We start from the raw sequence: 27,771 nt of genomic DNA, 5'->3' as shown, positions 1-27,771 counted from the left end.
TCAGACCGATTAGCATGCTTGGTTGCTCAGTTATTTTTGTTAACACTTATTTAACTCTCATACGGAGGAGAAAAGCTGTTTCCTCCCAGTGAAAATGCCCAGCCCACTTCTTCCACGAACAGCTGTGAAAGCTCCCAGTTCACCTATCTGCAGTATTGCCAAGTGGTAAAAAATCCTGAGTCATGAGCTTTTAAAAACAATAAGGGATTGGGGGGGGGGGTTTGAGGGTTGTTTTTTGTTTGTTTTTTTGGAGGGAGTGGATGTTATTTGCCTTTTGAGCCTTTCAAGGTCACATTATCAAGATTTTCTCCATCAGTGCTGGAAACCTACATTTTTTAAAAAATGAAAACAGATTCTCACATATCACATGACTCCAGGAGTTGGGGCTTTAAGAAAAACACTACTAATCACAAGAGATGACTGCCCTGCTTCTAACAGCTCCAGGAGGAGGAGCACACACTTGACACAACTGATCTTTGAAAGGTGAAAAATAGGCAGGAAAAAATCCTTATCCATCTTGTTTGTAAAGAGAATCCCTTCCTGGTATTCTAGATATGCCATACAGAAGCCCCCAAAGGGGCAAGAACACACCTCTTCCTTCATGCATTTTCTCTTTAAATACAAAAGGAAATACTAGTCCTTGTGATGCAGTGGTGAGGCCTTTCCAGCCAAGAAGCAGATCACAGCCTGGTGCTGTATTATGGAAACATGCTATCCAAGGGAAATTAAAGGCCAGAACTATCTCCAGCCCTGAAACTTTTCCTCTCCCCATGCCTTTAATTCCACCCTTACCCTGGGAATGTTTCTCAGCAACAGTCCAGTTCTCACTTCACTCTGGGCCCACCCTCTTTTAGAAGGAGCCTTTCCCAGCATGCTCATCTGCTAGCTGCCCCTGTAACTCAGGGAGAGACAAGGTCTTCTACTTGGAAGGTGGATGCTCAAAGTTGTTATCTGGCTGCAGCAGACTGTGTCTCCTTCCCTTCTAGTTGGTGAGTGCTTTTGGCTCCTATTGTGGATAGTTTGTTGCTGGGGGATGGGCCTTTGCGTGAGCTTTATAATTCACAGAGAATGATCAGAGGGATTGTTTTTTAAGATCTTAACTGCAAAGATGCATGCTACATCTGAGTGCCCCTCCTCCTCCTTGAAGTAAATGGCTTCTCTTGGCTGTGTTTGGTTTTTTGGGAGTCTGTCTCAGGTTGGCAGGCAATTGTGCCCTTGCGGAGAGGGCCCCAGGGATGTGACACTTGCTGTCCCACCCTTCACTCTCAACTCATCCTTCCCTGCTTCTGAAAATCCCTCCAGGCTCTTCAGTCCAAGGCTGTTACTGTCATGGAGAATGCCCACTGTTGCCTCCACATTTATTACCTCCCCCATGTGCATGTCACTCTGTACTGAGCCTGCTGGCTTGCCTTCACTGCTCTGAATATTAGGAGGGTGGGTTTTTATTAAACTTTGATTGTATTTGGAGATGGGCCAGAGCCAGGAAGTTCTGATCTGGCTCCAGAGTCTCAGTACTTCTGGACTAGCTCTAGCTTCAGTCATGTGATTGTGATGTGCCCAATCCTGAGCACTCTAGTGGAGTGCAAGGGCTTCATAAATAACACTTCAATTTGTTCATTAACAAAGCCCCCACCTCTTAAAAAGTTATTAAGGGGGGTTGACCCTACAGCCTTCAACACTAAAAGCCTGGGTCTCCAAGCACCTGAGATACAGGAGTAACTCTGTTAGTTGGTATCAGTAGTAAGCTCTTATCCTCTGTGGGTGTAGAATACTTAGCTAGTGTGTGGGGTTGGTAACACAGAAACCATGGTTAGCAGCACCGCTTCTTCCTCCTCCCAAAATGGAGACTTCTGCATATTGTAGGAAATAAAAGGCAAGAGAGCAACCAAAAAGCGAGGCAATGACAACTGCAGAGCAATTGAAACAGGCTGTTGCACTATAGACAGGTTAAAAAAAAATTCTCTAAGCTAACACCGTATTTTTGTAAGCATCCTTGAAAGAAAAACATCATGATTTATACATAACGATGCTGCTTCAGTCTCAATATTATCTACACAATGCAGTTCTGAAGCAATGCAAAGGAAGATATTCATAAATTAACCTATAAATATCACAGGGCATTTAGAATGAGAACTCATGCTAAATGCAATTATTATTGATGTTTTTGATTGATTGTAGTGGTGTTGTAGCCTTGTTGGTCCCAGGATATTAGAGAGAGAGAAGGTAGGTGAGGTACTATCTTTCCTTGGCCAGACTTCTGTTGGTGAAAGAGATGATGAAAGATATTGCTTCATCCACCTTGTCTCATAATTTTTTTTACAGTATTCAGCAAAGAATAAGCCGGAAACAGATAGTCTTCCTAGTAAACGCTGTTGATAAACATATTGCTAAAGAATTTTTCATTCTATTCTTGTTTAACACTTAATTCCCCTGCATCTTGTAAATGTATATAAAGCTAGAGCAAGGGTATGATTGACCCACCCCTAAAATGCAACTACCTCTGGGGTGGAATGTAGCAGCTCTTGAACAGTTGCCCAGTAACGCAGCATGAGGATTTGGGACACTAAGTGATAACAAAATCTTGAGTGCGACATATATGAAACTGTGAAATAATTTTCTAAAGAAACTGTTGGAAGCTCCATTACCTGGGACATGTAAAACCAGGCTGCACCAAGCACCAGTAGATGTCCCCCCGGGAGCTATCCTGCATTGCTGTGGAGCTAGACTAGATGGCCATTTCCTACTCTGTTTCCTGTGCCATGTTGGAAAAAGATGGTAAATATGAAACTCAAACAGATGGCTGGTGTCTCTCTCCTCAAGTGAGGTGAGAGCCCATGGAAAATGCGAGATTCATAATGCTGGAGTCTGAGCCATCACTCCTTCCTGGGCTGGTCATGAATATTCAGAAAATGGCCTGTACTCCTGAAGTGGGTCTTGCTTGCAGAGGTGCAGCTGAGCACCCTCAACTCCCGTTGAATCCAGTAAGCGTAATGTCATGTTTTCTTATAGTAACATCATACAGCCAGCAAAGAGTCCTGTGGCACCTTATAGACTAACAGACATTTTGGAGCATGAGCTTTCGTGGGTGAATGCATCTGATGAAGTGGATATTCACCCATGAAAGCTCATGCTCCAAAACGTCTGTTAGTCTATAAGGTGCCACAGGATTCTTTGCTGCTTTTACAGATCCAGACTAACACAGCTACCCCTCTGATACATCATACAGCCACTAGATGTCACTGTGTGCCCTTGGTGATTCAGACGGGTGTAGTTCTGGTAAACAAAGGCAGATCCAGGTGGCATTGTGTGTAGAAGCCTGTTTGTGTGGTGCATAGCTTTGTATAATAGGTGCCTCCTGGTTAATAGGGGCTGAGGGGCAGGTCCACAGTACAAAGTTAGGGCAGCTCAACTACATCACTCAGAGCTATGAAAACTAAGCCCTATAACTAAGCCAATGTAAGCTCCAGTGTAGACGACTAGATTGCCAGAAAAATTCTTCTGTCAATCTACTCACGCCTCTCAGAGAGGTGGATTTACTGCAGTGAAGGAAGTACCCCTTATGTTCTATACCACAGCACTGCAGCATTTCTAGCATAACCATATCTGGAGAGTCCATGATTCCCTGTATCATGACATTAAGAGCATTCATCACCTTCCAGTCGGTGCTCAGCATCTCCTAGGATTAGGCCTAAAAATCCGAGAAACCTTGTATGGTCACCTCACCAATGTGGGCGAGCTGCCCAGAACGTGCCATGTGGAGATGGGAGTGACCCAACATCAGTCAGCTAGAGTCTGTAGCCTGTTTGTCCTTTGCTTGGCCAAGCGTTGCATTGCCATTACAAATGGCAGGCTCCTATGGCTGGGTTTGTGTGTTGCTATTTCCTTGTAACTTCAAGCGCCTCCTTCACATTAATCTTTTTATTTTCATTTTGACAAATGTATGTTTCCAGGAAGTTGCTAAGGTCAAAGCAGCATCTGTTGCTAGTTATTTTGGGTGATGCAGAGGGTCTTTGTGATGGTTTCCAAAGCAACAAGGAATGAAGTCATTTGTAAACCAGAAATGAAGAACAGGGGGATGACTGGGGCTTCCTGAAAGGCAGCTGATGATGCTGATGAAAATCAGATCATTTTGCTTGTATTTATTTTAAAACTTGATTATATTTCTTGTACAACTATCAGCCTGATTCCTGCATTTTAAATACTTGGCCACAGCTAACTATGTCTCTGTCAGCTCTGAGAGTACCAGAAAAGATGGATTTGCATGGTCTCTTCTTCGGATTCAGTGGGTGATGGTTCTGGTTTGCTTATCTCTGGTGATGACTGATCCTTACCTGTAATCAGATAATGTGAAGAATCTAGGTTAAATGCAGTTCTTTGTATTGTAAGCCTACTTTAATTCTAAAGGGCACAGGGCTGCATATTTGGGTTCATGTCAGAACAGTTTCTTTGTACGAGGGCTTCCCAGTGTCGACCCCTCCCACTGAGCCTCTGATGCAATCCCAGTATTAGACTGCTAGTTTACTGTAAGACCCGCATTGTAACATTAGAATATCCCCTAGGCTAAGCCAGGCAGATGTTCTCCTGTAATGTGTCGCGTGCCAGGAATAAGGATTTAACAAGAAGAATTGCAGAAAAACTGGGATATTGAATAATTTGGTCCATTCTAGCATACCAAAGGCTCAGTTCTGTACCCACTCTGCCTGTGGAACGCCATAGGAATTGAAAGGAGATTGGACCACGGAGAGGCTGCAAAGTTGGGGCCTAATAGAGCATTTCCTGTGCATGCCTGGATAATACGCTCCTAATTCTTGATTGTTGGAAAGGTTCAGTGTCTGAATTCTTACAATGTGAATTTCACACTGCTTCTCTCCCTAGGGAGTGCAGAACGGTTCTGGTCTGATTGCTTTGGTCTCAGAGATGATCATCTCAATTACCAAAATATCAGCTGTCAAATTAAGTGATTATTTCCTCCACCACTGCCACCCTCCAGTAAGGGGGAGCCTGCTGCATTGAGAGATGCTCTCCGTGACCTCGCGGGAGGTCACCTAACACCTGTATTTAGCCAACTACATCGGTACTGAGCTGCAGGCTCCTGCTTTTGAACCCACTGGACCATGTTCCTTTCAGCCCTGATGATGCAGAGCAGCTCAGTGGCCAGAATTTTCAAAGTTCCACCCACATGGGCCAGATTGTAGAGACCTCAGCTCCCTTTTAGGCCCCCAAATAAGTGATCATTCTGGGTGTTGGGCTCTTTGGAAACTCTGTGTCCACATGAAGAAGACAGGCCAGGGATCGTTTTCTTAAGACCCTAAGATGCTTCGGCTCCAGCATCCTATTGATTGACATGTGCCCGTCTAAGTCACTTGGGTGGTTTAGCAAGCCTTACCCTGGAGCTTTATAAATATGACACCAGGTCAATGGAATTGCCAAGCTCAAGGCTTTCATCAGAGGCCAGACGGGACCATTCTGATCATCCAGACTGAGCTGTAGAACACAGGCCAGAGAGCCTCTCCTGATAGTTCCCAGGGAAGATCTTCTAGAAAAACAGCCATTGTTGATTTAAACATTGTCAGTGATAGAGACTCATAGCACCCATGGTGAAATGTTCCAGTGGGTAATTACCCTGTGGTACAAATTCAGGCCTTATTTTCCTTGGGAATTTGTCTAGTTTCAACTTCCAGCCATTTGATTGTGTCAGTCCTTTCTTTGCTAGACTGAAGAGTCCACTCAAATATTTTTTCCCCACATCGGTACTTCTAGATGATCATCAAGTCACCCCTTAACTTTAAGCTAAATAGACTGAACTCTTTGAGCTTAGTCTATCACTATAAGGCTGGTTTTCTTATCATTTTTGTGTCTCTTTTCGGAACCCTCTCTAATTTATCAACATCCTTCTTGCATCATGGCCACCACACCTGGGCACAGCATTCCAGCAGCGGTTGCACCAGTGCCAGATACAGAGCTAAAATAACCTCTCTGTTCCTTCTCGAGATTCCTGCTTCGTGCACCCCAGGATCGCATTAGCTCTGGGCACAGGCCAAGGAGGGACGTTTTGTTCAAGGGACACAGCCAACCTGAAGAGACCTAAAGAACAGGCTTTACAAGCAGCTAAGTGGATAGATGTGTTTTATGGGTGGCTTTATAATGTCAGTGAGAAACTACTTTAACTTAACTCTGAAATTTTGGAAAACCAGCTCAGTGGCATAGAGCTAACAAGGATCCCAAAGCACTTACAAACATCAGTTCATGAAAGCAGGTAAGTATTATTAATCCCCATTTTACAAATGGGAGGAAACTGAGACAAAGCGACTTGTCCATCAAATACAACGAGTCTGTGGCACAGCCTGGGACAGAACCCAGAACACTTGATGACACCGCACTTGAATCATGCTGCCACCCTCCTGCATACGGCTGTTACGTCCCCCCCTACTGAGTCAGCCTCCTGTGGGTTGAAACACAGTAGCTGTTCCATCTGTGCGCAGCAGCACAACGCTGTGGTCTAGGCTGAGAGGTGAAGAATGCTGTCGCTAATTGGATTTGCATGGTGAAGTTAAGAAAGCAGAACAGCATGGTCAGCAGTACTGATCTTGCAAAAAGTGCCATGTGATCTCAGTGACCCCAAAATTGGATGTCTCCTTCTAACTGCTCTCATCTAGAAGTTATGAGCGCGATGCAGGAATCCCTGGGTGTAGTTCTCTGGCCTGTGCTACTCGGGGGCTCAGACTAGGTGGTAATAATGATCCCCTCTAGGCCCAACATCTACGTGCTCTGCTTTTTGCTGTTGTGCAGGACCCAGCTCCAGCAGCGTGGTGGCTCCTAGCGTCACAGTGAGGCGCTGGTTAAGGAGCTGACCCACGCAATTGCCAACTCCACCTCCTGCTATTCTAGGTGCCCCTTTGAGGTCTTTGGCCTGGCCCCACTTGCCTTGTGAGTTCTGATGGACGCAATGTGGCATAGCTACAGGCCAACGCAAGTCCGGCCCCGAAGACCTAAGCACCCCGTCCCAGGAGCTCTCAAAGTGCTTGGCATCCGTCCTGCAGAGGTGTAGCCCCAGCAAAGGATCAGGGGTGGAAGGTGAAAGTGTTAATCAAATAAAGTCTGTATCTCGCAAAGACAGCCTTGCGGCGAAGGCCGCTTTTCTTTCAAAACAACCCAAGAAGGAGCTTGTGCCAAGGCAAAGGCTGCAGAGGAGCCCAGGAGATTTATCGCTTAGGAAATACTTTCTCCAGTGATGGCTGACGATTTCAGCAGGAACAATAGAGGATTCGCAGCATGAACAAAGCTGATTTCATTCTCCTTTTTATCAATGCATTTTCCTTGCGGTGCCTCCCTTCCTGGAAATGGGAGATACAACTTCCCCCGAGCGCACTGATGTGTAATCAGCAGGAATAGGAATATCCTGGCTGGGAATCGACTTGTGAAAAGGATGTCACTTCGGGTGATTTATGAGCTTGGACAGTGCAAGCCATGGCAGCAGCCAACCGAAGGGCTGGCCTGCTGTCAAATGCCAGGGCTCCTGCAATATCCACGTATTCTTTTTCATTCTTGCTGAGTCTCCAGGGGGCCTCAAAGGGAAGCCAATGGATCAGACGCACACGTTCCATTTTATTTTATTTCTTATTACTGTGTCCTTCCAAATGCCTTTAGCAGACGCACAATCACAATAGACCTGGCCGTGAAGCCTCATTGCTTTGCAGGTATAGAGGTCAACTCTCTGCTTGCAAAGGGTCAATGCAAAGGAATGTGCTCATGCTTTGGGAGCAGCCGAGCAGCCCCACCCCTGCTTGCATGGCCACTGTATGATCCAGCTGCAAACCAGTGGGATGAAGTGAATGGAAAAAAATCTCTCTTTGCTGCTTCAGTAACCCCACTGCCTTCAGTGGTATTACTCCAGATTTACACCAGTGTGACAGAACAGGATTAGGCCCCAAAGCTCCCCTGTGATGCCAAGGGAGCATCTACTGCAAGGCTCAGGGTGGGGGGTACATGAGCGAGTGAGCTTACCGTTAGCACTGATGCTTGCACAGAAAGCTAGCAAGGGCGATGTGTGCATGAAAAAGAAATGCAAGAAAACATGGCCAAAGTGAATTCACTTATAAATGGGAACCAACATTTGTGAAACACTCTTGGGTAGTTATTTTTCCCCAGTGCTTTCCTGGAGCCAGTTCTAAACCTTTATTTCCAGTGGCTTCTAATCACTTCCCCACTGGATCTTGCAACAGCCCAGCACGCTAAGGAATCCTCTCCAATTTTGCATTCTCGGAGGTTTTTTGTTTTTTTTTTTAAATCCTTTGACCTCTCCTCTGTTGCCCTTCTCATGCTCTGGTAACTCAGACATGGCTTGGAGTGGCAGCAGCCTGGTTTCCAATGACCTCCATAAACAAGTGATGTGGTTCTGCTGTGTTGTTACAAAAGAAGCCAAAATGGGTTGATCAGTAACGGCCTTTCTTCTCTGCTCTCCCGGGAGATTGGGGAATGCGCTGGCTTGCACACTGCTCTCTGCTTGGCCCTTTTCCTGGCCTGTCAGGTGGCCAGTGTGAGAAGCTGCCGATGTGTAGAAGGGCTGAGCCCGTTGTGCTGCATACACAGAAAAAGGCAGAGTTAAGGTTGCTGCAGGTCCCTTGTACCGCATCAAATGCTGCTGGTCGGGCATTGCAACATCTCTGCTGAAACCTGAGATGACATCAGACCGGTTGCTAAAACTAGGCTCATAAACCCTCCTGACTGCAAACAACCCTCCCTGTCCCCCATCATTTCACACTGCACCAAGTTTTAAACCTGCCTTTTTGGAAAGCCAGTGTATGGTTGAATACCATTAGTACTGGAGCGTGTCACTGCTAGATTGCCGCCTTCTCTTACACCGCATTATGCAATCCTTACCCAATCCTTAGAATAGGAAATAATTCTTCCGAGTGATCAGATTTTAATTATGCAATGCAGAGGATGATTGTTGTATTCCAAATTGGTGCCAAATACTTAGTTATGTATATGCTGAATTTAGTCTATACTATTATACCCAGTGGGTGGCTTGAGACAATCAGGAAGTAATTAGTTTTGCTGGAGGTGGTTTGCCTGCCTAGTTCCCTGTGCGGTCTCAGTGGTGTCTTGCTGTGTTCTGTGAATACTGTGGCTTAGGGTTCAGTAGCGGTTTTTGTGTGACAAGCGAACAAGCTGTCTGCGTGATAGTCTGTAATTAGACCTGTCGATATTCACTTGGAAATGGAGACGATGCTAAGCGTGTCCACTGCCGGCGCTGCCTTTTGTGGCTGTTCTCAGCAATGCCTGGGCCACGCGAGCCCTAGCTTGCTGTAAGTGAAGAGGAGGCTTCAGTGTCGGTCACGTCGCTGCAGAGCTTGAATGGGGAGCACCACGGTGTGTTGCCAGGAGTTCGTATTCATCCGTCCAGCTGATGGCGAGGTTTGGCCCCGCTTGTGTGGGATTTGTCTGTTTCCCATGCGGTCGATAGCCGCGCATGCTTGGCGGATGGATTGAAGTAGATAAAATGCCCACAGAGCCCAGCAACATTTAAACAAAACATTCACCACCTAGCTGGGTGGATTAAGAGCCCTGGAGCTGGAAATGTTTTACCTCCAGAACAGGGGCCTGGAGTGCAGGACTTGTCTAGGCTACACCCTTCAGCGTGTTCCAGCCTTGCCTGGGGATCTAGCTAGTCGTTCGTTCTATCACCCCGTTGCCATAGAATCTGAGTATGTCACCATATTCGGTGTATTTATCATCCCAACAGCCCCGCGAGGCAGGGCTGTTATCCCCATTGGCAGAGGGGAACTGAGGCACAGAGATGCTGAGTGACTTGCCCATGCTCACTCAGGAAGTCAGTGGTATTGTAAGGAATCAAACCCAGGTCTCCTGATTCCTGGGTTAAGCCCCTAACCACTGGGCCATCCTGCCTTCTCACTAGTCCATTCAACCCTTAGTCTCTGTGTTGTGCTTCTGCTATTGGCAGCTGTCTGCTAGGAGCTGCCTGAGCGCCCCCAAGCCCACTTTGCATAGCCTAGCGAACGGCCATCTCATGGGGAGGATGCATGGGCAGCAGGTATCATAGGCTGGGCTTCCCCAAACAGCCAGGCGTGGCCCCGCTCATGCTCCACCCCCAGTCTCCCTCTTGCTCTGCAGCTCCCCTTGTGCCACGGCCCCAGCTTGGACTGGGGCCCCGTCACTTGCCCTCCCAGAGCTCCAGGGCTGGGGGCACTAACCTGGATCAGGCGCCGGCGGCCGCAGTGGGGGGCTCTGGGCTCCCACATTGGGGGGGGGCTCAGGCAGAAGGGGCATGCTGAGGGCTGGAGGTTTTTCGCCTTCCCCTGCAGCGTGGGGCATGGGTCGCTTGCTGGTGGTTTCTCTGCAGCTTGAGGTCTTCAAACCAGTTTTGAAGATTTCAATAACTCGATCCTGGGATAGGGGTTGTTATAAAATTGGATGGGTGGGGTTCTGTGGCCTGCCTTGTGCAGGAGGTCAGACTAGATGATCAGATTGGTCCCTTCTGACCTATTAGTCTATGAGTCTATGAGTCTATGAGGCTAGCCTTCCCCAGCTGGCAGTTCATGCACCAGCCATGGGAGGATGTTTGTCCAGTACTGCCCTGGAGCTGGATCTGAATTGGTGCCGTAGAGATGAAGGACCTAATGCCCAGGCCCGTCCAGCCCAGAAGCTAATGCTTTCCTAAATTAAATGATTCCTCTTTCTAAAACGTCATGAACTCAGGCTTTATCTTACTGGGGAGCCCAAAGCAAAGAGGCGGAAACCTCTGGCATCGCTGATGTGACATTTAAAAGTACCCTCCAGCCCAGGGTGCTGGCCCAGTTCCCTTTGGGCACCCGGAGCCCCTCCAGGAGGGGAAGCAAAGCAGTGCAGCCTGGGAGATGGCCCTGCTGACCAAGGGGGCAGAGAAATGCGTCACCAAGTTGCTTGCCCCTTCTGCCCCATGCGTGGAGTGGGGGAAGAGGGTGGCAGGTGAGTAGGTGAGGTTGGAGGGAAGTAGAGAGGGCAGTGGGCAAAGGACAGGAAGGGGAAGTTGCAGGAGCCGGAGGAGAACATGGAAGGGGGGATCGCTACTATTAACCGTGACCGAGAAAGAGGGCTGCGGAGGAGACACACAGTTCTGGCCTCAGAGCCGGGGAGGGCATTTTGAGCCCCTCTTAGAGGGGACAAGAATCTTCTCTTCCAGACCTGAATGTCCCAGGGAGGTGCTATGCATGTGGGTAGCGAGAGGGCTCCTATGGATGGGGGAGGGTCTGCTGAATGAAGGCTTCACAGGGATGCTTAGTCTGGGCAGTTCTGCATTGTATTGCTCTGTCTCTGCATTGGGGCCAAATGCTGTGACCGTCACGCTGCAGGGAGGGTCTACCCAGATCCTGAGCGCCCCGAGGAGTTTCCAGGATAAACTCAGTATGGTCCTACTATGGTCACCATCTGACACTGGCATGGGAATCCCATCAGAGGGAGCCTGCAGGCTTAGCAAGCAGAAATCCAGACCTACTCTACACCTATACAGAAGGATCGCTTCCACCACTGACATGCAGCCACCTCTGGGGTGAAAGGTGACCGCTATTTTAATAAAGAGCAGCAATGCCACGTGATGATTTAGGACAAGAAGTGAAGGAGAAAATCCTCTGATCGAAATGCCAGGAGGAAGGAAGATCCGCAGGATGACATTATCCAAGGGGAAATTGTTCTTGGGGCTCAGGACCCCATTTTCAAAAGCTGTCAGAGGATCTTTAATGGTCACATGTGGTCAGGACCTTGGTGTTGTGTCTGGTCATGAAAGGGTTTGTTATTGGCCAGATTTGGGGGGCTCTCACCTAGGGGGAAAATGCCACTCAGTCCTTCAGAACCAGTTTGCCAGGCCCAGGAAAACAACAAAAAAAGCCTCCAGAATCTCTCGTGTGAAGTGGACTAAAGTTACCCAGCAACTTTTACCTCTGTCTGTTACACAAAGGAAACTTTCCTCCTTTTTTGTCAGAGATGCTCACTCCACTGAAATGATTGGCATACTGGAGAGCTGAGAAACTAAATTGTTTATAGACTAATGAATAGAAGCTTGATTGCAAGATCCTGTTTGGAAAATTATAGTGCTGAATTGAAGCTGTACAATTACATCCAAAATGCTGCATATTCATTTCATCTGCTTTGCATAGAGATTAACAAGCGAGCCCTAAAGCAGACTGAAATTAAAGCTAACACCAGATTTAGTCACAGGTTACAAACTAAATGGCATTGTTTGATGGGTATGAATCTTTACCACCTGTCTGCCTGATGATTGCTAGCAGCTTACCAGACAGCAAAGAAGGGGGAAAGTTTCTTCCTATGAAGGAAGCATAATAAAAATGTTAAATAGTAATAGTGTCTCTTCCTCTCCTCCTCCCTCCCAAATAGTTCATTTCCGCAATGTGTCCCCTACAGCCAGGTGTCTTTTGGAAGGTATAGAACTTATATTCTGTAGGTATTCTACATAAGGACAATAGAAAATAATGCACTTTTTCCATAGGATGCTTGAATAATAGAGAACCGTGTCCCTACTATGGAGCTATAAAGCATGGTATGGAAATCCTATTGAAAGGTATCAAGATAGGGTAACCAGATGTCCTGATTTTATAGGGATAGTCCCGATATTCAAGGCTTTGTCTTATATAGGCACCTATTACCCCTCACCCTGTCCCAATTTTTCACACTTGATATAGGGTGACCAGATAGCAAGATAACCAATTAATGTCAATACACTTTCAGTGTGACCTCCATAGAACCTAGTCGGTTTAATCCCTATTAAATTCCATAGGATTTTCCTATGGGTGCAATGTGATTAAAGAATAACTCAAGTATTCCTAGAATATGAATGAGAGAGATGTTGACCAGACTAGACCAACTGCCCATCTAGTCCAGTCTCGCCTGCCTCTCTGTTGGATCAGACAAATAGTCCATCTCATCGGAGAGCTTCCATCCTGATGCGCTGTAATTATAATAATAGCTGGACGTTGTTAATCATTGAAAAGGCCCCCTGGAAGGCTCTGTGTGAGAACGACGTCATGTTGGCATGGCTTAGTCTACAAAGTATGGATCACGGAATAGATTTTTAAAGCAATTGCAAACGTTTCTCTGTGACTGTGTGGTGGGGAAAAAGCTGACCTGCTATTCCAGGGGCCTGGGGCCCTGGAGTCTGTGCATAGGGTGTAGGTGATAGGAGGGCCGGCTTCAACACACTGCCCTGCCAGGATGCCCGGCTCAGCTCTAGAGCAGAAAGAGTTCCGTTCCCAGCCTCATGTAGCCGTTGGGTAGCTCTCTCCTGAGACTGCCAGCAAAATTGCCCGTAAGTGCTAGTTGAGATGAGGACACCTGACAAAATGTGCAAGTGCTTATATGTGACTGCCAGGAGTCTAAATACTAGATGGATGAACTAGAGTGCCTGGCATTAGAGGAACAGATATCACAGAAACTTGGTGAAATGAGGATAATCTATGGGACACAGTAATACCAGGGTACAAAATATATAGGAATGACAGGGTAGGTTGTGGTGGTGGGGGAGTGGCACTATATGTGAAAGAAACTATCACTTCAAATACAGTAAAATCTTAAATGAATTAAACTGCCCCCTAGATAGATAGAAATGTCTCTCTGGGGAGGAATTCTATGCTTGAACAATGAGTGTAGCAGCAGGAATATACTCCTGACCACCTGACCAGGATGGTGATTGTGAAATGTGCAGGGAGAGTAGAGAGGCTGCGAAGGCAGAAAACACTATAAAAATGGGGGATTTCAGCTATCCTCATGTTGGTTGGGTGTATGTCACCTCAGGATGTGATGCAGAGGGAATTTCTAGACACCATAAATGACTGCTCCTTGGAGCAGCTTTTCCTGGAACCCACATAGGGAGAAGCAATTCTTGATTTAATCCTAAGTGGTGCACAGGATCTGGTCCAAGAGTTGAAATATAGCAGAACTTCTTGGTAATAGCAATCGTAATATAATTAAATTTAATATCCTTGTAAGTGGAAAAAACGCCAAGGGGAACTACACAAAAATAGAAACGAAAAGGAACAGCCATAGAGTTGAAATGCCTGCAAATTGCATGGAGAATATCTATTTAAAAACACCATAATGGAGGCTCATACTAAATGTAACCCCCCAAATAAAAGAACAAACAGTAAGAGAACCAACAAAATGCCACCATAACAGAATAAGAGAGACAGAGGCGAAAAGGCATCCTTTAGAAATTGAAAGTCAAATCCTAGTGAGGAAAGTAGAAAGGAGCATAAACTCTGGTATGTCAAGTGTAAAAGTATAAGTTAGGCCAAGAAAAAATTTGAAGAGCACCTAGCTAAAGACACAAAAACAATTTTAATTTAATTTAATTTATTTATTGGCTGTTTAAGTCCATCAGAAAGAGTCAGTGGGGCCACGGGATGATCGAAGTGCTAAAGGAGCACTCAAAAATGACAAAGTTGTTGCAGAGAAGCTAAATTAATTCTTTGCATCAGTCTTCTCTGCAGAGGATGTGTGGGAGATCCCTATACCTGAGCCATTCTTTTTAGGTGACACATCTGAGGAACTGCCCCAGATTGAGGTGCCAGTCGAGGAGATTTTGGGGGCAAATTGATAAATTAAACTGTAATAAGTCAGCAGGGCCAGATGGTATTCCCCCAAGAGTTGTAAAGGAATTCAAATATGAAACTGCAGAACTAGTAACTGTGGTAAATGTAACCTATGGTTTACATCAGCCTCTGTACCAAATGACTGGAGGATAGCTGTTGTAATGCCTACTTTTAAAAAAGACTCCAGAGGCGATCTGGCAATTATAGGATGATAAGCCTAACTTCAGTACCAGGCAAATTGTCCTTTACTGTAGTTTCAGCCAAAATTATCAGACACATAGGTAATAAACATGATGTGTTGGGGAAGAGTCAACATTGCTTTTGTAAAGGGAAATCATGCCTCACGAATCTATTAGAATTCTTTGAGGAAGTCAACACAAGCCTGTGAACAAGGGTGATTCAATGGATTTAGTGTACTTGGACTTTCAGAAAGCCTTTGACAAGGTCCCGCACCAAAGGCTCTTAAGCAAAGTAAGCAGTCGTGGGATAAGAGGGAAGGTCATCTCATGGATCAGTAACAGGTTAAGACAGGAAACAAAGGGTAGGAATAAATGGTCAGTTTTCACTGTGGGGAAAGATAAGTAGTGCGGGTCTCCCAGGGGTCTGTACTGGAACCGATGTTGTTCAACATACTCGTAAATAATCTGGAAAAAGGTGAACAGCAAGGTGACAAAATTTGCAGATTATACTAAATTATTCAGTGAAATGAACAGGCAGCAGGTTTAAAACAAAGAAAAGGCAGTACTTCCCACAACACAGGCCACCTGTGGAACTCACTGAGGGATTGTTGTGAAGGCCAAACGTATAACAGGGTTCAAAAGAGAACTAGGTAAATTCCTGGAGGAAAGGTCCATCAATGGCTATTAGCCAAGATGGTCAGAGATGCAACCCCATGCTTCAAAGGTCTTTAAACCTCCAACTGCCAGAATCTAGGAGTGGATGACAGGGATGGATCACTTGAAATTGCCCTGTTCTGTTCATTCCATCTGAAGCATCTGGCACTGGCCACTGTCCGAGACAGGATATTTGGTGAGATGGACCATTGGTCTGATCCTATGGCTGTTCTTATAAACTAGACAGGGACCATTTCCCATTAGCCACTGAAAGATGCAAAGTGCTTTAACTAATGCCTAACCTAGTCCGGTGTTGTACCTGGGAAAGCAGGGGTGACCAATTTAAAGGCAGAGCGATTGCATGTTTTATGCTTTAGGGCAGCGATTCTCAAACTTTAGCAAACCGAGGACCCCCATTTTGATTAAAAATAATGTGTGGACCGCAAGCACCCTGCTCACCCCCAAACTCTGCCCCCACTCCACCTCTTTCTGCCCCTGCTCCACCCCACCCCTTCTCTTCCCCACCTCTTTCTGCCCCCTCCCCTGAGCACCCTATCCCCCCCCTTTTCCCCTCCCTCCCAGCACCTCCTGCACAGAGCTGAACAGCTGTTCCCCGGCGTGCAGGAGGCGCTGGGAAGGAGGAGGAGGAGGAGGAGTTATTTGGCATGGCCCATGGATCCCCTGGAATACTCTCGTTGACCCCCATTTGAGAAACGCTGCTTTAGGGGCTTGATCCAAAGCCCACTGAAGTTAATGGAAAGATGCCCTCTGACTCCCCTGAGCTTTGGGTCAGGCCCTATGTACTGAACAGGAAGTTAAAAAATAAACACTCTACTCCTCACCTGCCCATGGAGCCACTTGTTCCCTCTGACTGCTTCTCTCCTGAGTGTCACCTACCGACCTTGCTGGGCTAGGAAGACCCGAAAAGATCACCAAGTCTCCCTAATGCCAGTGCAGCACCCTGTAGAACTGAATAGGGGATGAAACGGGCTAGGTGCTGGAGAATTGAATAGCGAGGGAGGGGACCCGTCTGCTGCTGCCTTGTGGGACAGAGCTGGAGGTCTGACATGCCATTAGTTAGGATAAAACTTCCCCAGTTGCAGTTTCTCCACTGAAATCACTCGGGATTTTTTTTAACCCATAGGGGCTGTTCCCCCATAACAATCCCACTCCCTTCACCCCGCCCCCTCCTCTTGTCCGACACCGGGGTTTGCTATCATTTTGCATCCCATCCCACTCCGCGGTGGCCCTTCTGATACTGCTGTGCAAGCCTGGGTGAGCAAACCCCCACTCCCAAAGGCACCGTTTTCATTTCTGGGCCCATGGGTCCGGGTAGGCTTGTTTGATGTGGTGCCAGCTGTGGGCTAACTCCACCCCACCCCTGGCTCCTCAGCACTCCAGCCCCTAACCTGCATCTCCCCCCATTCTGCCAAGGATCTCATGAGCCAGAGCAGGCCAAATTTTCCCAGCTGCAATTTGAATGAGTGGGCACCTGGGAGCGAAGCTGCTACCTAAAACTGACAGGCTGGTCCCAAGAGCTGTAACTGTACCAGTGGCCCGTGGGGGGGTGACAGGTGGTGGCAGAGATGCCTTGAGGTTCTGGCATTGTCTGGACCCGTCGGACCCCCCAGGCCAGTGTGCGATTAGGGGCGTGTTGAATGCCTGCAACCTGGGATTAGCGCAGCAGCTGGGGGAGATGGTGGGGACAGAGATGCTGTCCAGACACCCATCAAACAAAGGGCACCCCCCCACCCTGCGCTGAGTGGCCAGGGGGCATGGGTGGCCACGGAGGTGCAGGGCTTGTAAGGACCATGTGTGGTTAAGGAAACTCTTGGCCATAATCCATCGCTTAGCTAGTGCGACACGCTGGAGAGCAGCTGAGCTGTGTGCACCCAGCCGCCCGCCGGCTCCCTCGAGCGTCCTGCCGAGCGTGGCCGCTATGGGCAGCAGCGGGAGGCTGGAGGCTTCTTTGCTGTGCTGCTGGCAAGGTGGCCTCCAGCTGTCTGCCTGGCTTCCTCAGCTGCCCCCCAGGCCCAGGGGGTGATGGCCGTCCCTGCTGCTGGTTCGGTCGCCCCCATAACCTGTCATCTTCGTGGCTGCTTTCTAGCCGAGGATGGGGCTGTGGGGCATGTGACTCCCTTGGAAGCACCAGCTGGGGCAGGAGAGATTGAGACACCCAGAGCCCAGTGATGGGCACAGTGTGAAGATCTAGGAGGCGGCCAGCACTTGCCAACCCCACAAGGCAAGGCCCCGCCCTGCAGAACTCGCGGTCCAGCTGGGCCAGTGGCTGCTGCTATTCAGGCTGAGCAAACTCCCAACCCACCTGTTGCTCCTGCCCTATCCCCTCTGAGCAGCAGGCAGTGTGCTGAGGGGCAGCCCTGGGCAACCTGGCCAGGTAGCCATAGCCAAGGAGGGGTGAGGCTGTCCTGGGGGAGCCCCGTGCTCGGTGCAGTATGAGAACGCCATTTGCTTAACACATGGTCATTGCTATTCTCTGTTCTCCAGCCTGCCCCCCTTGCTCGCCCAGGGCAGCGCCTTCAGCAGCACAGGCACAGCACAGTCAGCTCCCCCCTGCACTGCCGTGGGATGCTTGGCCTCGTCCCTTCACTGAGCAGGCCATGGGCTCCAGCAGGCCTCCCTGCGCTGTGTGCAGCCCGACTGTTCCCCGGCCAGGCTCATGCTCCAGGGCCCAGGCCTTGCGGGCAGCGTCCCCAACAGGGAGACGTTCTGGGGAACCAGCTTGTGGCACGGGGAGGACTCCGTACTGCAGCGGCCTAGAGAGCAGTAGCCTCTAGGGCTCCCTAAAGCAGCAGCCCTCGCGGGGTTGGGGTGGTGGGGCAGGAAGAGCTGCCGCACATTCGTTCCTAGGCCTGCTCTGCCCTGTGTTGGTTGGTGGCACCCGCTGTTGATTGCCAGGCTGGTAGCTTAGCTCTGGGGAGGAGGCCAGTGGGGCCATGCAGCACGTCTGCACAGGGAGCTGGCTCATGCCCAGCCCAGGCTGGGGACACGGCCCGTGCGAGGCCAAACCTTGGCCAGACAGAGCCTGCCCGCAGCTCTGGGCAGAGGGAGTGGAGGAAAATGAAGTTTGGCTGACCCCTAGTGGTGCTGTGTGAGAAAACCCACTCCTCTCCAACTGCCCGGGTGGGACTGCGGCCGCGCTGTGTCCAAACTGCCCCTCTCTGCTGCAGGGACCCGCTTTGAATCACGCTGGTGTTTGGAAGGGGACATAACGTCCCTCCCCCTTGAGGCTAATCGCAGGAGGAAATACCCCAGCAAGGGAGCCCGGGAACAGGCCCTGGCTGTGCGCCATGGCTAAGGAGAACAGAGACCTGTTGCCCAGGAGGGAACGTACCAGGGTGCCGAGCTTTTTGGGCCCAGAGCTCACGGGTTGTTCCGTGGTTGGGAGCAGATCAACAGGCAGCCTTGGAGAACTGGTGCCGGCTCTGCCAGCTGTGGAAACATTTGTCAGCAAATGTGGCTGAGACAGGAGCCAAAGTGAATCTGACAAAGTTCCACTTCATTTTTATTGCCAAAAAACCAAACCCAGCTCTTGGAAGGGTTGGAGCCGAGGGAGGGCGGGAGGCAGGTTGCCAACAGCATGTGAGAGTTCGGTGCACTTATGCCCCTTAGGATGTCTGAACCTCCTACCCTGGCTCACCACAGACTACTGCCGTGTCAAAATGAAGCCTGCACCTGGGCCCGTGATTCCCTCACCTGGGACTAACAATGGGCCATAGCAGCTCTCCAGGCGTGGCTCATTGCATGGACTGCAGATGAATTCGGAGCCAAGGTGGAGCCTGCTGAAGCAGAGCGGGTATTTCACGCCAGCTGCTGCTGGCCTGGGAATTGCTTGGGCTCAGGCCATGCTGCAGGACGGAGCTGGGCTCACTCGGAGGGACTGGCAGGCTGCCCTAGACCCCTCTCTGCTGTGCGGAGAGCAAAGGTGTAGTGCGGAGGGGGGACGGTTGTGAACCTGGCTGGCTCTTGGTTTCTGGCTGTGCACCTCCCTAGGCAGAGGCAGGTCACCTCGCTGCACATCCTGCCCTGTACTGACCTCTTTGCTTGCGCCATGGACTATGTGCCAAGCTCAGGCTACCCAGCCGTCTCTGCAGCACTCGCCCAAGGCAGGTCGCCAAGGTAACAATAACAAAAATGCAGCAGCATCATTGGCGAGAGCCTGCATGGACCTAGCCCAGAGCAGCAGCTTTCTGGCACACTCACGCCAGGAGCAGGAACCAGCGTGGAGTCGGCAGAGACTGACAGGGTGGGGAATGGGCTGGCTTTAACCTGCAGGATTTGGTTCCAAAATCATCCGTGTTCACCCCCGGGGCTTTGTGGGTCCCTTGGTGTCAGGGAGAGCAGCTGCTGCTCTTCAGCCCACTGCCTGCTGCCACCAGCCCTGTCTAAGCTACCCTGCCCTGCTGAGCCATGCTCTGAGGGCCAATCTCCATCCCCCGAGCAGGGGAGGGCCCAGGGTCCTTGCTGTGTGTAATACCACTTGTCACCACGAGGTGACACGCCAGGACTGCCCTTCGCATGCACAGCCCCCCCCCCCCCCCCGCGGCTGTAACTCACTCGAGGGGATGGACCATGCTCTCCACAGCTTCTACACTGGGCATGGCCCAAGGGGGACTCAGGCCTAAGCAATTCAAGGCCAGGCTTACGCTACCACCGCTCTGCTGGGTGAGGGAGAGAGAGGTGACCTTACCCCATGGCTGTGCTGGCTGCTTCCCTGCTGTCGCCCCCACACGCGGACACAGCTGAGTTTGTACCAGGCTGGCGGGTGTCACCTGGGGGACGGGATTACTATGCTGGTATAAAGTGCAGCTCTGCTGGGGCAGCCTCCTCATGTGGACACGGCCTCAGAGATGCTGCAGGTTTACATGGGGATGCCGGCTCTGTCGTTGCTTCTAGCAGGCAGATCCCATCCCCAGCGCAGAGCCCCTAGTGTGGAACGAGGGGGCTTTCAGGGCCGTGGTATTTGAAATAAACACACACCAGGCACACGCACCAGTGGAAAACAAATTGTAATTACAGCCCCGGCAGCAGGGCACTGCATGGAAATCCCACAGTGCCAGGCTGTGTCCTGCTCTCCTTTCTTTCCTTCAAAGTCCAGTAATAAACTGTACCTACACTTCTGTTTTCTCAGCACAAGGTCAGGGTGTTTCCTAGCAGTGAAATACATCCCAGCTGTAGCTGGTCTGGTCCTCAGTGACAGGCAGCAGGGTCCACGCATCACCAGAGCTGTGCGGGCCGACCCATCCCCTGGATCTAACAGCTGCCAGGCTTAGTCCTCCCCTCTGCTGCTCACCCCCCCGCACCCCCCAAGCCTGCAGCACCTGCACGCAGTCAGCCAGGGTACAGGCCGCACAAGGCTCCCGCCAGCCTAAAGGAGGGCCCCTGTGGTGCCTAGCCCTTGGGAGCATGAAGTGGTAGCTAAGCCTTGCTCTGACTCCTCTGCCCAGGGCTGCATTTTGCCCCACGCTGCACAGCCCATCCAGTTGCAACACACCAGCCTGCTCACTTCCATTACCCCAACCTGCAGAAGCTTTCACCACTCATTCGGGGGCAGGGTTACATCTGCTTAACCCCACCTCGTCTAAACGGCCCTGGGCCTATGTTAACCATTTGCAGCATTGACATTACGGGCAGCCCCCAACCGCCACCCCCACATTTCATTACGCCTAAAAACTGATCCATAAGCTGGTAAATCACCCAAACCTTGGACCAATCCCCCCCAGTCAGAACGTGCAACGAAGCAGCTGCCTGCACGTAAGAGCACAGCTTCGGCAGAAGAGGAGCGGGCGGGGTAGGGAAAGCTGAGACTACCCAGCTGCTGTGGTGATCTCCTACACGCGTCTGGGGAAAGTAACAAGCCACCACTGATCTTCCTGGGTGAGCGCCCCCCCTACTTCCAAGCTAGCCCGGCCTGGGCACTTCGAGAGAGCAGCGTCACACCATACTGAGTGCCTCCCATGTAGCAACCAGTGGGAACACGGCCAAGCTCCATGAGTGTGCGCCGGGGAAGCTGGAAGCCAAGGCTGCGTGGCGAGGTGCTAGGGGCAGACTCCCCCAGTGCAGGAAGAAGCCTCTCTCCTGTCCCCAGTAGGAGCCAGAGCCCCCGTCACATGCATACAAGCTGGGCTGGGACTGGTGGCCATACTACAAATGAAGCCAGGTGCCTCCTGCCCCTCCATTCCCAGGAGGGCCCGGGGGTGGGGGAAGGGCCCAGAGGCTAACAATGGATTTTTAGCATCAGCAACACTCCCAATCAAACCCTCAGATGGTTTAGGGCCTGAAGCCAGTGCAGTGACCTCCAAGAGGGATGGTCCCAGTCCCTGCTGGGGGGATACAGTGAACTCTCTAGCCTTGGTAATGGTGGCTGAACTAGTCTGTACCCAGCTAGTTTTTCCCCTACCACACAGTAGCTGTTCTTCCTGTCCCATTAGCCAAGGGGCATCAGTGTGAGAAGGGAACAGACCCATGAGCCAGCGTAACAGGTCTGCGTCCTGGCCCCGTCTGTTCCCATCAGATGCAGAGTGCTTTGCGGAGCGGGGAGACTGGGGGACTTGGATTGTTAATCAGGGTCATTGTGCTCTGCCTACCCCTGCCTGGGCAGCTTCCCATGGTATTCTCCAGCTTAGCAGCTGGAGGGGGCATTTCAAAGAGCCTGCCAGCACCCCGGTCCTGCTCTGCCTGCGGCCCGCCCTACCGATGCAGAGTTTCCTGTTCAAGAAGCTGATAAACTGGTTCCATTCCCAAGTGGTCAGGAGTGGCGCATCTGAGGATTTGCACTTGTGCCTGTTGTTTGGGGCTCGCTAGGCAGGATCTAATCCCCCCAGCCAAGAGACTTGTATTGCACAGCATCGGGGGACGCTTGTCACAAGTCAGACACCAGTGCTGGCGAAGGGGAGGAGCCTAGACCTGGGCCCCAGCTGGGCTGAGCAGCAAAGGAGCAAACACGGACTGGAACAGACTTGCCTCCTCTGGCCGGCGTAAACAAGCGACACCTGCACTGGCACCACAGCCGTTCAGGCATGTTCAGCGGCGCGAAAGCCTGGCCGGCGAGCAATGGAGATGGCAAGTTGGGGCGTGGCGGAAGATGGCGCTGTCTGGCAGACACAGCAGCCGACCATGACTGGGGCAGTGAGAATCATGGCAGTGAATGAGCACCACCTTCCCAGAGCAGTGTTTCAGAGAGGCATCCTGCTGCGTGTGCGGCACTGGACTGTGCACGGAGCAGGACGGCGGGACAAGGAGAGGCCCTCAGCCACCTGGGGGTTTGGAGGACGGTTGTAGCAGCACTCTACCATTTGCTCTCCAAGCCAATGGCTGCTGCACAGTGGGGTCTGCAGCCCACAGCCTGTGACCACTGGGGGGGCTCGGACTAACCTGACCTCGTCCTGTAACCCCCAGCAGCCTATTGGGGAGGGCGTTACAAAACCAGCCTGGCTGCTACGTGTTGCAGAGAAGCCAGGGGAGGCAACCTGCTTCCTTGGCTAAGTACTAAGAACTCTAGTTACCCCAAGGTCTGTGCCAACCTAAATTCTAACATTGGGTAATGATGGCACCTGCACAGCTTTCCAGTTAACTGGGGGCTAAGCAGGGACCCTGCTGATCCCCCTGGCCTCATCCACCTCGTTCTCCAGCAGCTCATCCTCTGAGAAGCTGATGTGCAAGCAGGTTTCGGTGCCCGCAGAGGAGAATGGCAAGGTGCTGTCCATGGTGCACGCTGTGCCTGCTGCGTCTCTCGCTGGGTTCTTGCTAGCTATCTCTCCAGGGGCAGGAGCCCCTTCCGAAGGACGGGAGGTGCCAGACATGGGGGACGCATGGCCGTTCTCGCCAGTCCTGTCCTTGCCCCATGACGGCCGGGCCCCCTGGTTGGGGACAGGCTCCGTGCCAGGGGCAGGAGTCCTGGCGTCCGACTCAAACTCCGAGCTGGCGAGCGAGCAGATGGTGACGCTGGTGAGACTGGACGCGTTGGGGCTGGGCAGCGTTGTGGGAGCAGCACTCTCAGGCTTGGATTCCACATCCAGGCTCGGGGACGTCTTGCTCGATCTCTTCCGCAGGATGGGCGGTGGGGGGTTGAGTTTGGGGATGGGCTGCTGAGACCTTGAGAGCACAGAGCAAAGAGACGTCCGTGTCTAAGCAAGTCTCTGCTGAGGCTCTGGGCTCAGCTCTGAGAGATCTCAGAGACCAGCTGCCTTCTCGCAACCCTGCGGCAGCTACGTGGGGAGAGTGAGGGAGACCTGCAGCACCTCCCGTCCAGCCCCCTGGTTGCCCCTGAGCCCTTGGGGACAGTGTGAGCGGGAAGTAGGCTGGGGACTGAGCCCCACCCCTGCTGTCCCCAGCTCTGGGCAGAGACAGGGAAGCTCCAGCTGCGCCCACAGGGCCCGGTGTGAAGGAGCCAGGAATATGCTTGCCCTGTCCTCTTACTGTTCCTTTTTGGTTTGTGTTCTGCAGGCCGCAGCGCTCGGCCCAGGGGCAAGTCTCGCCTGCCTTTCTCCACTGTGGGCTGCAGGCTACTGGGGAGCGTGGCCTGGCCCAGTGGCTGCGTGCACCCCCCGGGCCTGCCAAGGCCACTGGCCCAGCCTCCGTGCTGAACAGACCAGCCAGCAAGTAGGGGAGGGTCCCTGCTCCTTCTGCTGCCTCAGACTAAGTGCCGGTGGCTGTTAACCAGCAGTGAGGGGACAGGGAGACCGACCTACCTCTCGTCCTCTGCTCTGCTGCTCGGGTCGCCTGCCTTCTGCCTGCTGCCACCATTGAGCAGAGCCTGGTCGCTGACCTCAGAGCCCTCCACCCGCCGGTACAGACCATCCTGCCCCTCCAGCACCACCAGGCGCTCGTCCCCGTCCATGGCCATTGGGCCCCTGCTGCCTTTCTCCGGGCTCAGGAGGTCGAGGTAGGAGGCGCTGGTGCCCAGCAAAGCCAGCGAGCCAGGGGCCAGCGGGCTGCCCAGGACACTGGCTGGGGTGGAGGTGGAGGGCAGGTTGATTTCCAGGCTGTAATGGTTCTTCAGGTTCAGAGACAGGGACTGAGCCAGGGACAGGTTCTGCAAGGATCTGTCAACTGCCAAGGCAAAGAGAAGCAGCCTGAATGAAGTGCTACCGGCCCTCAGCCGCGGCACTTTCCCCAGGCCCAGCTGCACCCCTCAGAGCCTGGTCAGGACCCTGCGATGTCTAGAGCAGGCCCAGCAAAGGCAGGGCAGGGAGAGGGGGACTTGGGGGCCTGGACATCTACTGGCACAGCAGAGACAGCGACTAGAACCAGCATGAGCTGCAGCAGGGTGATGAGGGCAGCGATGGGCCAAAGCCAACCCAGGCTCCAGCCCCAGCTAGCCAGGCCCACTCTCTTCCTCCTGCGTGGGGAGAGGGAGGAAAAGGATGGCCGCCTGGGCCCAGAGTTGGCTTTGCGTGTCCCCCTCACGCTCTCTGCCATTAGCTCCTCTGGGGCCGGTCAGAGGTTCTGTGAGCTGAGTTGTGTTGGGTCTCAGTTTGCAGCAGCCATCTGTCTGCAGCATAAAAAACAAACCCACCATCAGCTACTGGCCACGGCGGCTGCATGGCCCCTGGCTGGAGGACGTGCAGGCTGCCCTGCCCTGCCCTTGGGGTCGGGATGGGGTGCGCGGGCAGGGCAGACAGGAGAGCTCGCTCTGCTCTGTGGACAGAGGTCAGCAATCTCCAGAACTGCCAGCCCAGTGCCGCTCACAAGGCCCATGGTTGTATCAGGCCTCAGGAGCTGCTGCGTGAAGCAGTGGAATGCGCCTTGGAACGACCATGGGGCTAGACCCAGGACGGTGAGGCTGAGGTCTCGCCTTTGGTTCCCATCCTGAGGTCTGACCTGACTCCCTCCGTTCCCCATCTACGAAACGAGGCCAGATCTTCCCCCCTCCAGCGGGCTCCTTGGGGATCAGCATACCCATATTGCAGTGCAGGGGAGCACCTTTCATCTCCTGTATTAACACCCCCCTGCCTGTTCCCCAGCTGAGAGCACAAAGGCTGGCTGGAGCTCGGGAGCGGCCTCCCTGCCTTGCTCAGCACCTCACGGGGGCTGCAGATGGGGATTCTCCACAGCAGGCTGCCACACTGCCTGGGATAGGTGTATTCCATAAACCGGGCACAGGCAGGGAAGGAAGGAAGTTACCAAAGGCTGCCTGCAGCACCATCCAGTCCCCCCCGAGGGCTGCAGTCCCATCGCAGGGGCTGGAAATGGGAGCAGATGTTTCCCCACCGACAAGCAGGAAATACTCATCCAGGCCAAAGCGGCACCAGCGTCGTTGCTGCTCAGGCTCCTGGGCCCTGGCAGGGAGCCCCCTTCCCTGATTCGTGTTATGCCGTGCTGGGGAAGGACAGAGGCAGCAGGGCTGGGAGGGTGCTGGATTAGAGCAATGCTGGGCTGGAGCCAGCTCAGTCCCAGCAGCGTGCGCTTCCCGGGCTGACTCAGGGGAACGCTGGGGCTCTGGACTGGATGAGCATGTGGGCTGGGGAGGGCTCTATGGCTGGTGCCTCCAACAAGAGCACTGTCCTCTCCTTCGCTCTCAGCAGCTGCCTGTAGGAGTCGAGTTGGGTTGTTCTCAGCAGCTCCCCCTGGCTGGGGGCTGGAGAGAGGTCCTGGTCTCTCGGCACCACCCCTGTGGGGCGGCTTTATAAGCCCCAGGTCCCCCACGCCCTCCTCACCTGACTGCCTGTGCTGCACCTTGATCTCCAGCTCCTTCAGCTGCTTTACCAGCAGGGAGACGTGCTGCAGCAGGTCACGGTTGGTCAGCAGCAGCTGGCGTACCCGGGCCTGAGCCTCGATGCGGGCGGCTGTTTCGGCAGTCAGCTGGTCTTTCAGCAACTGCACCTGCAGGGTCAGGAGATGTCGATACATCACCTCCTGGGGAGTGGCCAGACCGCAGCTATGCTGCCCACAGCTCCAGGGGGGCCTGACAAAAACCCAGTCCTGCACCCTGGCCCCATTCTGTCCGAGTCTCTCTTCCAACCTGGCTGAGTCTGCAGAGTGGGAAAGTTACTGGAACTTGGCTAGGATCTTTTTTTTTGCCAAACTTGCTTCTGTTCTTTCTCCTCAGGTCTCCCCGCCCCTGACAGCCCAGGGTCCGGTCCCAGCCAGGTGAGCTCTGCCTTCAGAGCAGATACTCCCACAGTGCACTTCATGCAGCATGGGTTGCTCAGCTGCCACCTTAAAAACCAGGGCCCTGTCTCCCCCCTAAATATCCCAGGGCAGATTCTTTGGAAGCAGGGGCGTGCTCTTATCCAAAACGTCCCCCTCACTCCGGCTGTGCCGTGAACTAAGGCCCACCCCACAGGCGGCAGCATGTCAGTGGGGCAGCATGCACAGAGGTTGTAAAGCCCCTTGTGCTATAGGGACAGAGCACATCGCAGGAGCTGTTTCCACAGGAACTGGCTGCTCCCCTGCAGGGAATCCCTCCTTTCATCTCCCTTCCCCCTACAAAAGGAAGAAAATCCACAATGAAACATGTCAAAGGCCTGGGAATTCCAGAGGCTCTGGGCACTTCGGTTTCTGCAGGCTGTAGTCAGCCCCTTGTCCCCTCCAGGTACACGCCCGCACACACACCCCCGGGCTAACGGGGAGATGCACATTTGCACACCAGTGCAGACGAGGCTGCTCCAGCCCTGTCTTTTTCTGTCAGCTGCCGAAACCAGGCAAACTCATTGACACCTGCCTGGCGGCCGTGGTGTCAGGCCGAGTGGCCGAGACAGTTGCGATGTGACGGCTGCTGTGGAGCTGGCCATCTGCCAGCCATCCGGCGGGGAAAGTGCTGTGGAACAGCCACGCAACGTGGAATAGCAGTGCAAAGGCAGGAGCCGGGACTCTTCCCTCTGAGCTAAACCTAGCCCCTCCCCCGATGGGCCATGTCAGAGCCGCCCCAGTGGAGCTTGGTCCCCACCATGTTGGTTTAGGTGAGTAGGTGCTGGAAGGTGGTCAGTGCCCAGCAAGCACTGGCTGGATTAATAACAATAGGTTTAAAAAAGAGCAGCCCCCCGGAACAGCAGCTAGCTGGGGATTATGACTAAGGCTAAGATTTTGTCATGGTTATTTTTGATAAAAGTCATGGACAGGTCACAGGCAACAAACAAAAATTCACAGAGCCTGTGACTTTTACTAGAACTAACCATGCAAGCTGCGGCAGAGGTGCACAGATCCAGCTGCAGCCCCCACCGCGAGCTGCAGGACAGGGGCTCGTGGCCCCGGTGACAGCCCCCACCACGGGGCTATGTGGGGATCATAGCTCCAGCTGACGCTGATGAAGTCACAGAGGTCCAGTTAAGTCATGCAATCCGTCACTGCCATGACCTCTGACTAAATCGTAGCCTTAA

The 27,771-nt window shown here is 52.2% G+C and overlaps 2 protein-coding genes across 2 annotated transcripts in view; one reads left to right on the top strand and one right to left on the bottom strand.

The window, feature by feature from the left end:
• The first annotated feature begins 867 nt into the window (after positions 1 to 867).
• The window catches only part of TTLL11 (tubulin tyrosine ligase like 11), a 216,625-nt gene continuing 189,721 nt past the window's right edge, over positions 868 to 27,771 (top strand). Inside the window, exon 1 of the mRNA XM_030535334.1 lies at positions 868 to 989. The gene's annotated coding sequence lies outside the window, so the exon portion shown is untranslated. The remainder of the gene's footprint in view (positions 990 to 27,771) is intronic.
• The window catches only part of LOC115635937 (carboxyl-terminal PDZ ligand of neuronal nitric oxide synthase protein-like), a 62,277-nt gene continuing 54,706 nt past the window's right edge, over positions 20,201 to 27,771 (bottom strand). Inside the window, exons 9-11 of the mRNA XM_030535338.1 lie at positions 26,110 to 26,275; positions 24,142 to 24,502; positions 20,201 to 23,545 (exon numbers count right to left, since the gene is read on the bottom strand). Coding sequence (XP_030391198.1) covers positions 23,032 to 23,545; positions 24,142 to 24,502; positions 26,110 to 26,275 — 1,041 coding nt within the window. The 3' untranslated portion in view covers positions 20,201 to 23,031. The remainder of the gene's footprint in view (positions 23,546 to 24,141; positions 24,503 to 26,109; positions 26,276 to 27,771) is intronic.

The sequence above is a fragment of the Gopherus evgoodei genome, chromosome 16 (genome assembly GCF_007399415.2).
Source record: "Gopherus evgoodei ecotype Sinaloan lineage chromosome 16, rGopEvg1_v1.p, whole genome shotgun sequence".
Taxonomy (NCBI): domain Eukaryota; kingdom Metazoa; phylum Chordata; order Testudines; family Testudinidae; genus Gopherus; species Gopherus evgoodei.
The sequence above is the reverse complement of the archived record's forward strand: the minus strand, read 5'-3'. Positions and strand labels throughout refer to the sequence as shown.